The 14,745-nt window shown below is 43.2% G+C and overlaps 1 protein-coding gene across 6 annotated transcripts in view; it reads right to left on the bottom strand.

Moving 5' to 3' along the window:
* The window catches only part of CCDC102B (coiled-coil domain containing 102B), a 411,063-nt gene that overhangs the window by 176,184 nt on the left and 220,134 nt on the right, over positions 1–14,745 (bottom strand). For all 6 annotated transcript variants that reach the window (XM_014606758.3, XM_019490626.2, XM_019490620.2 and 3 more), the window contains one exon: positions 550–720. In XM_014606758.3, the coding sequence (XP_014462244.1) occupies positions 550–720 (171 nt within the window). The remainder of the gene's footprint in view (positions 1–549; positions 721–14,745) is intronic.

Below are 14,745 nucleotides of genomic sequence, written 5' to 3'. Positions count from 1 at the left end.
AAATTAAATCATCATGGAGGATTTTGTTCCTAAATTAGGTAAACAAGGTAAGGGTAATTAATGAAAAAATGGGTTAATTTACAGTTTGGTACCTAAAAGAAAATATTCAGCAGCAGATATTTGTGCTGTGGTGATTTTTAACTGTTATTTTATATATAAAGCCCCCTTCTGCAAATGCATTCTTGGAGCTGAACAATCAGTATTTCCATAATGTGTTCCCCATGGTATGTTAAAATACAATCTCTTTTGTGTTTAGGTTTTATATGCATACACGTTTTGTAGAATTCATCCAGCTGTCCAATGCTTATTTGACATTTTTAGTGCAAATGCAATACAAGTCTATTTATGTAGAATCACAATAATCTTGCATGGGTAGGACAATAGATAAAATGACCAAATATGTCAAATTCTATGTCTCATTTCCAAGACTGGGTCCATCAACCGATACAACTCTACAAATATTTAAACATAGTAACTGTATTACTCTTAGATACATGAATAAAAAGCAAGTGACAAGAGGTTTTTTAGTCATGTGAAATTTTTAAATACCTCATCTTCTGCCTGATTTAGCTCCCTTTTTAGGTCTTGCACACGAATTCTCAGCTGCTTAACTTCAGCCTCATGTTGTTCGACTATCTTGTTTGTATGCATCAGTTCTGCCACTTTATCTTGATACTGCTTGTTTAGCTTGTTGTGAGCATGCTGCAGATCAAGGATCTCCTTTTAAAGAGAGGGAAAAAAGGCAGTTAAACACTGTATCATGTCTACAGCTATACCAGCAATTCCCCTGTAGTGTGAACCAGCAAAAGCCATTTTTTATCAGTCTAACTGTGTCTAAACTAGGTCATTTGCAAACATAATAAGGCCAAAGAAACATCTACCACTATGCCAATTTTATTATAATAGCAAAAGTTACTAGTGTATACCAGGCATAAGACACATTCAGGAGCTGCTGTACATTAAAAAAAAACCCAAACCCTCCTAAATGAAGCTTTCTATAGGGATTACCACTACCAGACTCTCATATCAAAAGACCAGTGTGTTCCACTTATTTTTAGTCACACAGGCAGAATATTGTATTTCTAGAGTAAAATTTAAAATGCAGGGACCTATTCAGAACATCTTACAAAAAATGTAATTGCAGATCTAAGCTGTTGTAAAGTGTTGAAACTGTATAAAATTATAACCAGTAGAATATCTGTCCCAAGGCATTTTATCACAGTATTGTGGCCATGTCATCCTACTACTGAAGAAGAAAAAGTCCCCTCAGTGGCATAGTGCATATTATACTGTAGCCATAAAAAATGTCACGGGTATTTGTGTCTGAGAAATAGTGCTCTGAAAATTAAGAGATATTTTACCACAATACACAGTTGTTGTTACAGGTAATCAAGAGAAGATTCCAAATGACCAAAATCCTTGTGGTGACCATTTCAAGGCAGAGGAAACAAATATTACAATAAATGTGAATCAGTTTCTGGAACAATGGAATAATAATAGCAACAACAACAACAACAACAACAATATACTGCACATAACTGTTTTCTCTTGCCAACTTTTATATAAGTACATTATGTACTTTCATGATTCATTAACCCCTCTCGTTTGTGCTAAGGGAGTGATTGTTTGGCCATAAATCTGGAACATGTACAAAGCAAGATGAGAGTGAAGTGAAAAAAAAAGTGTTACCTTGGAAAGAAACAATATGCATATGAGAGTTAGTTCCCTAGCAAATGTTATTTCCATTAAGCAACAGGTAATGTTGTTGATGGAAACTGTCAGGCCATGTGACCTGCTTCACGTTCAGAGGGCAAGCTCTCCAGAGTGGAACATAGGGCCCTGGGAACTTGCTCTGCCAGCACTTGCCAGCAAAGAGCTGGCAGAGCTGGAGAGCTGCTGGCAGGGGCTATCAGCCCCCCTTCCACACCTTCATGTGTGCTGCTAAATGAGAAATGATTTCTGAGCTCCCCTGGGAGAAGCTGCTTCCCTGACCCTAGCACATGGCAGGGGAGACCTGTGCAAATGGGCAGGAAGAGAAAGGAGTGGCAGGGCTTGTACTCTCCTGGACCACCTTATGAGGTGCTTTGGTGTATATGGTTTACCTCTCCCCATCTTGTCCCCACCAGCAGATTTCCAAATAAATCCCCTCCCTTCCTCTGAGATTATTATTATGTGTATGTTAATCCTGTTGTGTTGTGTGTCTGTTTACACTTTGCTTCTCAGCGGGGAGAAGTACTAATCTCTCTTCAATGAAGCAGGTTTGAAGGGTGGTTGATGAAAGGGAAGAGAGTGAATCATTACTTCTTCTGCAGAGGCGCCCTGTGGCAACAGAGTTCAGCATGAGCCACAGAGTTACCTTGCAGGAAGGGGAGTGAGGGGACAGAGCAGTCTAACCTGGGATGCTGGAGGACCGTATACAATTACCCTACATGTAGCATGTCACATATTCAAATTAATGTGCAGCACAAATGAGCTGCAAAGATATTCTATGTTTTACAAGTAACACCTTTGTGGCTGGATGGCCATCTCTGTGGCTTGCTATCAAGTGGTAAATTGCTTAAATGTGTGGCATGTTACAATGTATTGCTCTATTAAAAGATTAATTGCATTTCAAATGTAACATCTATCAGGAACCTTTCTTTGCTTAAATAAAAACTTTGCTTATGAACAACTTATCATGAATTTGTTCTCTCTCTGGCTCCATATCTCTCTCTCCATTGCACTAAAGTCAGTTTAAACACAAACAGAACCCCTTTTCTGAATACATCAAACATGAGCACACTTCAAGCTAATGCAAGATGACTGATATTGTAGTTAAGCTTTTATTTGGAAAACTTAGTAGATGTTAGATAGCCATCATTAAAAAATGATAATATTTTCTTTGTTGTCTAATTAGGCCATCTCATTTCCCTTTCTGAATCCTTCCATTTTATGGATCTTAAAGTGGTGCAATTTTCTTTCTACAGTGCTGGAAAGCAGGGGAAATTTAATCTATCCCCATTCAGACTTACTGTGGTGCCAGAGATGAAAAGAAATCTCCCTTTCATGTACATGAATCCTCCAAGTCTTATAGCGGTTCTTTTGAGATCAGTTACCTTGTGTTCCCTCTCATGAAATTCCTTTGCTAAAACTGGTGAATAACATTACTTTTTAAAGCTCAGCTAATGAGTCTGTTCTTATGACATAAATGTTATGGTCCATTCTCAGGAGTCCTGAGTTGCATGTACCATAACCTGCCATCCCTAGCTGATACTTTAAAAAGTAGACCCCCAGGGTAGGGGAGAGCACCACCTCCCTTGAGAGCCCATTCCAGACCTTGGCCACTCTAACTGTGAAGAAGTTCATCCTAATGTCCAGTCTAAATCTGCTCTCTGCTAGCTTGTGGCCATTATTTCTTGTAACCCCCAGGGGCGCCTTGGTGAATAAAACCTCACCAATTCCCTTCTGTGCCCTCGTGATGAATTTATAGGCAGCCACAAGGTCGCCTCTCAACCTTCTCTTGCGGAGGCTGAAAAGGTCCAGGTTCTCTAGTCTCTCCTCGTAGGGCTTGGTCTGCAAGCCCTTAACCATATGAGTGGCCCTTCTCTGGACCCTCTCCAGGTTATCCGCATCCCTCTTGAAGTGCGGCACCCAGAATTGCACACAGTACTCCAACTGCGGTCTGACCAGCGCCTGATAGAGGGGAAGTATCACCTCTTTGGATCTATTCATCATGCATCTGCTGATGCACGATAAAGTGCCATTGGCTTTTCTGATGGCTTCGTCACACTGCCGACTCATGTTCATCTTGGAGTCCACTAGGACTCCAAGATCCCTTTCCACTTCTGTGCCACCCAGCAGGTCATTTCCTAGGCAGTAAGTGTGCTGGACATTTTTCCTCCCTAGGTGCAGCACTTTGCATTTCTCCTTGTTGAACTGCATTCTGTTGTTTTCTGCTCACTTGTCCAACCTATCCAGGTCTGCTTGCAGCTGTTCCCTTCCCTCCGGCTAATGCATGCTGTCCACCAAGCACAAAGTAAAAATGTGCTGTTGTAGAGGCTAAGGGGAAAGACATTTCATTGACAGCTATCTTATTTTCCCTGTAAGAAAAAGGATGGGGAGCAAGGGTTGAGAAATAGCCTGGAGTAGAATTGCACTGTGTATCTTCACAGAATTGCTCTGAAAATCCAAAGGTGTAAGGTAACTCCACTCCATTCCTCCATGATATGCTGCCAAAGGGAGAGGAAGAGGAAAGCAACAAATAAAATTGGCCTAAACTTCCATCCATAATTTATTCCAAAGTACATGTTAATTTCTGAAGTATGATGCTAGATGGAAAGGGCTTCTCCAAAGTAGATTGTATAGCATAAGGAACACACAGGAGGTCTAAAAACGACATGACCCATATCATTGTTGTCTTCTTCCACATTGATTGCAGAAGGAACAGAAGAAACTAAGGGTATAAATAGATATCAACAAAAGAAGAAGATTGGGTTGTTTTTAGATATGTCCCAGCACAGCTGGTTCATTTCATTTGACAAAGCACATATGGCCCACTATCCTGCCCAGTGATCATGCAGGACAACAAGCAACATGTTCCCTATGTTCAGGGTGTATCTCTGTAAACTGGGAAAGCTGGGGTTCCATGCGTACAGATACTTGCCCTGAAGATTCATGTAGGCATGTCTGTAAGCGGGGAATGCTGAGCAAATGCTTCCAGGGTTCGAGAGCCCTGATCCTCTATAAGAATTCTCAGGGTGCACTGGCCCAGGTGATATCTGTTTCCTACTTATAAGAGCTTAGCTTCCATTAAAGCTTGGCAGACCCAGGGCATGATTTTACCCAGGAAATCAATCTATCTGGCTTTACATTGATAAGAAGTATAATAAAAGATCACAGAACTTTTTACTTTCATCAGAAATCACAGAATTCAAAGAACCATGGGAACTTGATTACATAAAGAGAGGAACATTAAACACAGAATTTAAGCCTACCTTTTCAGTCACAATATCCTGGAATTAAGATGGAGATGGCCTGGATATCTAAAGTACCAGCAGAATGGGGGCGGTGGGGGCGGAAAGCAGCCTGCCTAGTTAATTATCCATTTAAAACTTTCGGTCATGGGAAGTTTATGAGATACATTTGATGAAAATAAATATCACAAAGCAAAAAGGGATGGGAAATAATTCTTTTCAGAATTGCCATTAGTGTAGGATTTCAGTAGCTCTAATGTATCTGTATATTCATCTGTATATTTCATTATCAAACTATAACCTTGATTTTATTCTCAGAGACTTATACACCCAAAAAGCTATTCTTTATCCTGTGTATTATGTTGAAACAAGTAGATGTTGGGGAGGTGAGGAAGAAATGTAGTTCCTGACAGAGTGCCAATAATGGAGGATTATTAAACCTTGATATTCTTCCATTGAAAAAGAAGCATTCATGAACAAAATGTCAAGAATAAGAAAAATTAGTCTGCCCGTAGAGGCTGTTTACAAAGCAAGAGAAAAACTGGTGGGGAACTTTGTTTGAACATGACAGGAGGGTGACCACAGGTTCATGCAATAGAAAGACTGCAACTTTACAAGAGGCAGATTTTCACCAGACATTATAGAGAGAATGACAATAAACCAGAAGTAGAAATCACTGCTCCAGAGAAGGAAAAAGAGAAATGATCCTGTACACACTACAGATCCCAGACTTGCATCAAGTGAAGAACAAGGCTTTATTTTACTGCTTTAGTGCTTTTGGTTGTATACACACACATCTTGTGCTATCTAAAGAGCAACTGACTTTGTAACCTCTGTAATGCTTAAAGTGTTATGTACTTACACTAAGCGTTATGTACTTACACTGAATCTGTATTCAGTGAATGGTCAACTATAACTAGAAAACCCACAGGGCTGGAAGTATGGAAAAGGCATACCTGGACAGGGATATTTTATAGAGGAGAGGGTTCAGCATATGTCTGAAGGTATAGGGGGATGGCTAGAAAATGATATTTAGAGGTTTGCTTTTAGGAATTGGCTTGTAGGTAAAATAGAGATTGTATTAGAACAATAGTTGAGGGGAATGGCAAGGGATGATTGATTTCTAAAAGCCTGTTTGTCGCAGTTTTACAGCCTTCAAGGCAGATAAGGTGTTTGAGACCAAAAAACATACACATCCTGGGAAACAGAAAACATCCTAACTTTATTTTCCTAATAGAGATAGGCCTGCCTCCAGGGCTACAGTGCTCACTTGCAAAAACCCTGGGGATTTCCAGTTTTAAATTAAATGACCAAATTAAGACGTGGGTATGTGTTCGGTTTATGAAGACCGGATTTTAGCTGAAAAAATGGACAGCATGATGGCCCCAAGGAAACCAATTGATGATACCCAGAAGTGAAGAGTCATCAGTGGAAAAAGAATACAAAACAAGTTTTCAAAATACCAAGCGAGCATCGGATCCTGACCTCCAAAGTTGCTGATGTCAGACATTGAAGCAAAAAACCTCGAAGTGGCATTTACGTACTGGCTGGTCGCACCACTTGCCTTCCATATATTCTGGGCACTGGGGAATATGAGTAATATGTGTTGTAATCATCTTACTTGCTTTGCCTGCATTGCTCTTATTTCCCAATACTGTGTATCAATAAAATTCACATAATATGAACCAGAGGAACTGTGGTTGGTCTGAAAGCTGTGGTCACCCAGAGCAAGCTATCAGGGCTGGGCTGTGAATCTAGTACCAACCCGGGGCAGCTGAACCATGAGATCTCATTTGTGTGAAAGATTACAATAGCAAAACCAAAATAACAGAACTAAGTGTTTCCAGCATGGTGAGAACCAAATAATGCAGCCTGGTGACTATCCAGGAAGGAGAGTTCTACCAGATCTATGATGTGATGCTATACAACTTCTTGCCTCTTCAGGTAAATTGTTAATATAGTTAATAATAACATAATTATAGCGCTGGTTTAAAGAAGGCGGAGGTAAAGTAGCTATTAAGCATTTCAACATGCTGCTTCTTTTTCTTATGTCCTTGTCATAAATTAGATGTTTCTTCCAGAATCATGCACAAGTGATGGTGCTTTTGCTTGCTGAAGCAAGGTCCTCCTTTATACAGGTCTCATAAAGGAGCTGGCAAATGAGCAGGTGCTCCATAGTCTGCACTTCACCACAGTCACATATATTTGTGTCATTAGAGTAGCCCCATTTGATCATGTTTGGTTTTGATCTTCCAGTTTGCGTGCAGAGGTGATTCAGGTATTCCCATGTTGGCCAGTCTACATTAGTCCCTCTGGGAAGGTCCTTTTGGGGTCCCAGGTCCATTTCAAAGCATCTGATTGCCAAAGGCGGTGGAAGGTCAGGGCTAATGGGGCTTAGCTTCCCCATGCGTGGGGCAGCGGTGGCAGCGCAGAGGACTGCAGGGCAGCTTGGGTGTGGGCTTTGGGCAGCAGCAGCAAGAGGGGAGGGGCAGGCACAAACTCAGACACACAGCTGCAGCCACAGTTTGTATGCAGCCAGGATTGCAGCTCAGCAGTATATGAAGCACTGTCCAGCATGGCAAACAAGTATGTGAAGGGGAAGGGGAATGGGGGGGAGGTGGGGAGGTAGATCAAGTGTGGAAGGTAATGGGGCAGAGGCAGGGCCAGGTTCTGGGGTGAATGGGGGCCCAGGGCAGGTTGTGGGACAGTTGAAACCCGGGCGGCTCATCCAGGGGGACAGTGGGGTTCTCCTGGGGAGGTATGGGGGGCATATACATGCCCCCTGGATTTATGTGCAGGGCAGAGGTAGGCTGCTGCTGTGGGCTGGGCTCTATGCCCCGTTGCTGCTGCCTCAGAATACCGTGTGCCTGCTGTCACCTATCTAGTATTAGATGTTGTCCAATATGAGGTGAAAGGCATTAACTGAAAATAAGAAGTTCATGTAGTTTACAACGATGGCACAGAAATGACTAAAGTTATCTGGGCTAGAGGCATCCTTCCCTGGCTTTACAGAACTATTACATGGGTTTGTCACCATGGTTTATGTATTCTAAGGGTTGATGAGCAATTCTTAAAAAGGCGTAATACACCTAACTTGCAGCACTGTAGAGATTAATCTGCTCCATGCATGTCATTGAGTCCAACTGCTTTGCTGTTCTTCACATGACTTATTCCAGCATCAAGTTAATCCATTGTGTATAGCGTGCTAAACTGATCTTCCTTCAGAGCAGTTTGCCATCTAATCCATATTTTAGGCTATTTGTTTGAAGATTTACCATTGAATAGAAGTTAGTGACCCACCCCGTTGGCGGTGATGTTGTAGTATTGATGTACTTTCTTTGGGTCATTACTCAGCTTGTGAATGGTTAACTATGCTTTGCTGCTAGTGTGGGTCATATCTATTCCTTCAATCAATTTTTTCCATTTCCATCATCTTTCTTCTTGGGGCTTGTCAGTTAGGGGTGTTCGTGTTGCAACGGTGTTTTCTGAAAAAAGATCTCTTTGAAATATTTGCTGATATTTTCCGTATTCAGTTCCTACCATCAGAGTAAACCCTAATATATACTCAGCTCTGCCTCCTCAAGGTATATGCCTCTTGGAGATTTTGCCTAGTGCATTTACAAAGAGGTCATAGTTATCTGTCTAGACTAGTTTGATTCATAGATGCTAGGGTCGGAAGGGACCTCAATAGATCATCGAGTCCAACCCCCTGCATAGGCAGGAAAGAGTGCTGGGTTCAGATGACCCCAGCTAGATGCTTATCTAACCTCCTCTTGAAGACGCCCAGGGTAGGGGAGAGCACCACCTCCCTTGGGAGCCCGTTCCAGACCTTGGCCACTCGAACTGTGAAGAACTTCTTCCTAATGTCTTGTCTAAATCTGCTCTCTGCTAGCTTGTGGCCATTATTTCTTGTAACCCCTGGGGGCGCCTTGGTGAATAAAACCTCACCAATTCCCTTCTGTGCACCCGTGATGAACTTATAGGCAGCCACAAGGTCGCCTCTCAACCTTCTCTTGCGGAGGCTGAAGAGGTCCAGGTGCCCTAGTCTCTCCTCACAGGGCTTGGCCTGCAAGCCCTTAACAATACGAGTGGCCCTTCTCTGGACCCTCTCCAGGTTATCCACATCCCTCTTGAAGTGTGGTGCCCAAAACTGCATGCAGTATTCCAACTGTGGTCTGAGCAGCGCCTGATAGAGGGGAAGTATCACCTCCTTGGATCTGTTCGTCATGCATCTGCTGATGCACGATAAAGTGCCATTGGCTTTTCTGATGGCTTCGTCACACTGCCGACTCATGTTCATCTTGGAGTCCGCTAGGACTCCATGATCTCTTTCCGCTTCCGTTCCACCAAGCAGGTCTTTCCCTAGGTAGTAGGTATGCTGAACATTTTTCCTCCCTAGGTGCAGCACTTTGCATTTCTCCTTGTTGAATCGCATTCTGTTGTTTTCTGCCCATATGTCCAACCTGTCCAGGTCTGCTTGTAGTTGTTCCCTACCCTCCAGCGTGTCCACTTCTCCCCACAGTTTTGTGTCATCTGCAAACTTGGACAGAGTACACTTCACTACCTCGTCCAAGTCGCTGATGAAGATATTGAAGAGTATTGGTCCAAGGACCGAGCCCTGCGGGACCCCATTGCCCACACCCTTCCAGGTCAAAACCGACCCATCCACCACGACTCTCTGGATGCGACCCTCTAGCCAATTCGCCACCCACCGGACTGTGTAGTCATCCAAGTCACAGCCTCTTAACTTGTTCACCAGTACGGTGTGGGATACCGTATCGAAGGCCTTCCTGAAGTCTAAGTATACGACATCCACCCCTACTCCTGTGTCCAGGTGTTTTGTAACCTGGTCATAAAAAGAGACTAGATTAGTCAGCCATGATCTACCTGCTATGAACCCGTGCTGGTTTCCCCTCAGCATAATTTGTCCTGCCGGGCTCTCGCAAATCTGAGCCTTGATAATTTTTTCGAAGACTTTGCTTAGGACGGAGGTGAGACTGACTGGCTTATAGTTGCCTGGGTTCTCCTTCCTCCCCTTCTTGAAAATGGGGACCACATTGGCCCTTTTCCAGTCCTCTGGGACCTGGCCCCTGTGCCACGAATGTTCAAATATTACTGCCAATGGCTCTGCAATGATGTCGGCCAGTGCCTTCAGTACCCTCGGATGGAGCTCATCCGGGCCTGCCGACTTAAACACATTCAGTTCCTCCAAGTGACTCTGCACCATCTCAGGGTCTACACATGGCAGTCTGGTGCCTTGCTGCTGCCTCTCTACAATCCCAGTGAGAGACTTGTCTTGCCCCTCACTTAGGAACACTGAGGCAAAGAACTCGTTGAGGAGTTCAGCTTTGTCCCCCCTGTCCATCACCAATTGCTTCTGCCCATTTAGTAGGGATCCTATTCCACCCTGGGCCTTCCTTTTACTCCCTATATATCTAAAAAACAATTTTTTGTTATCCTTTACTTGGGATGCCATCCTCACCTCCATGGTAGCTTTGGCCTGTCTAACTGCCTCCATATAAGTGCGAGCAGAGGAGGTATACTCCTCTTTGGTAATCTCTCCCCATTTCCACTTTTTATATGCTCCCCTTTTAGTCCGCAGGCTGCCCTGGATTTCTCTGGTCAGCCAAGGAAGCCTCCTGGCCCCTTTCCCTCTTTTTCCTCGCATTGGGATCATCTCCCTTTGTGCCTGAAGGATCATTTCCTTAAGGTCCAGTCACCCTTCCTGGGCTCCCATCTCTTCAAAACTCCTACTCTGCAGTGCATCCTTGACTAATTGCCTGATGTGTGCTACTTACTTGTAAAGGTCTTCAGAAAAGTCTCTTCAGTCTGATTACTTAAAATTGAAACATATATGCATTGGTGCCATATTTGGAATTATGACTGCTGTGACATCTATAACAATTGACCTGTGCTGTGTGTGGGGAAATAGTTCCAACACAGCTTTTTGCACATAACTTTTATATTGCTCTCAACAAAGGCGAGGTTTGGATTGTAGCTTTGTCTCTGTCAGGAGCTAGACAAACACCCAGATAGCTCTGAATTGTAGATCAGACTTAGGTGATACGCCTCGGCCCACATCTTGACCAAGTTGTCATTCTCATAACTTTTGCTATAACTCCATGTGACGCTATGACTATTAAAGTCACTGATGATCATGCTAAGGGGAGGAAGGAAGTAGAGAAGCAGAATAAAGACACTAGACTTCATAAAATAGACTTAAGCAAACTCAAGGACCTGGTGGGCAGGATCCCCTGGGAAGTAAGTCTTTTGGGTAAAGGAGTCCAGGTGGCTGTACTCCCAGAAAGGCACAGGAGCAGGGGCACTAGAGCAAGCTATTCCAATGCAACAGAAAAATGGGAAGTACAAGAGGAGGTCAGGCTGGATAGACAGCAATCTCTTCAATGAGTCAAAACTCAAGAGGAAACCTATAAGTAGAAACTTAATTGTAGTACTAAGGAAGAATATAAGAGTATTGCATATACATGCAGGAAGAAAATCATAAAGACCACAGCACAATTTTAGATGCAGCTGGTAAGGGGCATAAAAGGGCAATAAAAAGGGACTGTAGCTGAGAATGGCCAAGCCCTGTACTTACCAGGGTGACAACTGCTGGCATGCTCCACAGGCAGTGGACTCCCAATTAACCCTGTGGAAAAGCAGCAAGCCCGCAGGCTGACAACACACTCTGCCGTACTAGCGTTCCTTGGGTGGGATGGGCAGCGAACAGACCGTGGGCTCTCTGCTGGTCCATTACCCAAGCCAGGCTGACAGCTGGAACCTGGGCTCCAAATGGACACGGGCCTCAGCCCAAGAAGATGGCAGGTGGCTGGCACAGATAGTGCCAACTAGGGCCTGGAAGGCACAGAAGCAGGGGCTGATAAGCCCCTTTGGGGCTCTCAATACCTGGCAGTAGCCATGGGACACGTGGGGGAAGGCAGGGATCTGGGTTGGCCCAGACCAACCCAAAACTCCCTACGTAAGACAGCACCAACCCCAGAAAGGCTGTGGCCAAGGACCAGGGATCAAGGACCAGCACAACACTGGCTCTCCTTGTGGAACCCTGACTGCCACTCAGCCACTGGAGTTCAGGTGTGTTTAGGGGTTCCAATGGGGTTTGTAATACTTGTGGCCCCAGATTATGCAAAGGGCTTCACCCAGGACAGACCTGCCGGCTCAGATTGGGTTGATAGAAGGGGTAAACCCTTGAAGAGCTCCAACCACCTGGAGGAAGGTGGCTGAGATATGCTGCTGGGCCAAGGCAATTCCTGAAGCAGGCACAGACACCATTATTTAAGTTATATTAGTTTACTCATTTTCTGATGTGGGCTGGACTCCGCTGGCTATAGAACTTTATCAAGACCTCTGGGGTCAGTCAATGCATACTGACCCCGGGCTGTTCAGTTTCCTTCCTTCATGGACACTTCTGCCTAACAATGAAGCCAGATGCCTAGTGAAACCAGGTCTCTATTCCAAGCACCAACAAAACACTGAAGTGGAAAGGGATGGGGTGTAGGGAAGCCCCACAGAAGACTCTAGGTCTGGGACATTGTAGCCCACGCTGGTCTCAGTGAAAGCTATACAATCAGGTACTACTTCCTGACACCTTTTTCCAGCTACACCAAAGTTGTGGCAGGAAAGATATAAAAATATGGGAGTAAGACACCTGTTGAATGTGTGACACCCAGACTCCATCCATGTGGCCACTCAGCCTGTGTCCTTCTACAGGGATAAGTATACCAAAAGCAAGAGGAAGACCAGAGACATGGTCTCCCATGACATCCTCATAGACTAGATGAAAGTACTATAAGATAGATACATAACTGATTGGATTGTTGTATTTAGTGAGTAGCCCTCAATGGCTCAATGTCCAATTGGGAGGAGGTATCAAGTGGGGTTCCCCAGGAGTATGTTCTGCAACCAGTATTGCTCAAAATATTCATTAATGATTTGGATGATGGGATTGAGTGCATGCTTAACAAATCTGCTGATGACTCCAAGTTGGGGGGAGTTGCAGACACTCCAGGAAGTTGGGATAGAATCCAAAATGGCCTGGATAGACCAAATGTATGGTCCTCAATCAACTGAATGAGATTCAGTAAGGACAAGTGCAAAGCCTGAATATGAGACAAAATAATTGTATGCACAAATACAGAATGGGTAATGGCTAGCTAGGTCGCAGTACTGCAAAGAACTTGTGGGTTACAGTGATCCCAAAACTGAAATCAAGCCAACATTGTGCTCTTGTTGCAAAAAACAAAAAAAAAAAAATCCAAAAAAGCTGAAACACAACAAAACAAAAACAGAAACCAACAGCAACAAAAAAACCCCCCAGGATACTGGCTTGAATCAACAGGAGTGCCACTTCAAATCAAGTGATCAAGTGATTCTTCTGCTCTATTCAACACTGGCGAGACCTAACTTGGAGTACCTGTGTCCAGTTTTGAGCCTCCCACTTTAAGAAAGATGTGTACAGACCAGAGTCCATGTGCAGTGACATAAATGATTAGAGGCCTCAAAAGCAAGATTTGAGGAAAGGTTGAAAGTACTTACCAAGGGATCCTTGTCCCTCCCAACTCCCCTTCCCCCTTTAGTATGGATAAGACAAGACTAAGGGGGGGATTTGATTGTTATCTTCAAATAACTGAAGGACAATTATAGAAAGGATGATGATGGGATTTACTTGGCAGTTGTAGGGGACAGGACTAGGAGCCATAACCTCAAGCTGCAAAAGAGAAAATTTAGGCTAGAGATTAACAGGGAGTTTCCAACTATATGAGGGTAGTCAAGCACTGGAACAGGCTACTGGGAGAGGCTGTGGAATCTCTATCTCTAAAAATTTTCATGAGCAGGTTGGATAGACACTTGGCTGGGATGATTTAGTCAGGAACCATGCTGCTTTGAGCAGGGGGTGGACTAGATGACCTTGTGAGGCCCCTTCCAGCCTTACTTGCTTATGCTCCTATGCTCATTTTATGCTGTTTACTCTCCTCTTTAGGGATTTCATGGCACATAAAATTATGTAATACAATGTCATTTTGTTTGCATTTTAATAGTACCACTATAGATGATGAAGAATACATTAGGTATCAAAAAATTAGTGTGAAATCTGTTCGTATAAAATGTGACTAAAGATAATGTGGTATAAAATATTGTTTGGTAAGCACAGCTCAGTTTGCATTCATGTTATAAATTCTTACTAGTTTATGAAATCCTTTATTAGGCCAAATATTCCCAGGCAATATAAAATGAAATGGCCTACCTCAGAGGTGCTATTAGGGTAAGAATAACTTACAGAATAAGCTTTGGAAGATCTGTAGAATCAATCACTTTTACTATTATAACCAAGACAAATTCCCATTAGAAACTATGCCACAGTTACAAGCAACTGCTTTAGATTTTTATATACTTGGTGTGCTCAATATAGTTGTACCGTGTCTCTAATCACTTCGGTAAATGTAATTCATTTAATAAATTTATACTTAAAGTGTTATTCAATTACTTACTCTGCTCCTCAGCAATTTTATAGTCTTGCACATCCCATAGCAGTAGAGTGTAATTAAAGGTCCTTTTCATTAAAGAAACACTCTTGTGCTACTAGGTCACCTGTGGTTTGTTTCTTGATATTTTATTTGGAGCACTACTGTAGGGAAAACTACTGTGGCAAAACTGGGAATTTATAAATAGTTGGCTAAATATTGTCCTGTACTTAGGCATATGTAAGTGTGTGGTAGAGACCAAGAGGTTTTACACATCAAATAAGAAAAGAATGAGTAGAATAACAAGGACAAAA

The sequence above is a fragment of the Alligator mississippiensis genome, chromosome 3 (assembly GCF_030867095.1).
Source record: "Alligator mississippiensis isolate rAllMis1 chromosome 3, rAllMis1, whole genome shotgun sequence".
Classification (NCBI taxonomy): Eukaryota; Metazoa; Chordata; order Crocodylia; family Alligatoridae; genus Alligator; species Alligator mississippiensis.
Note: the sequence above shows the minus strand (reverse complement) of the source record. Positions and strands in the feature narration are given on the sequence as shown.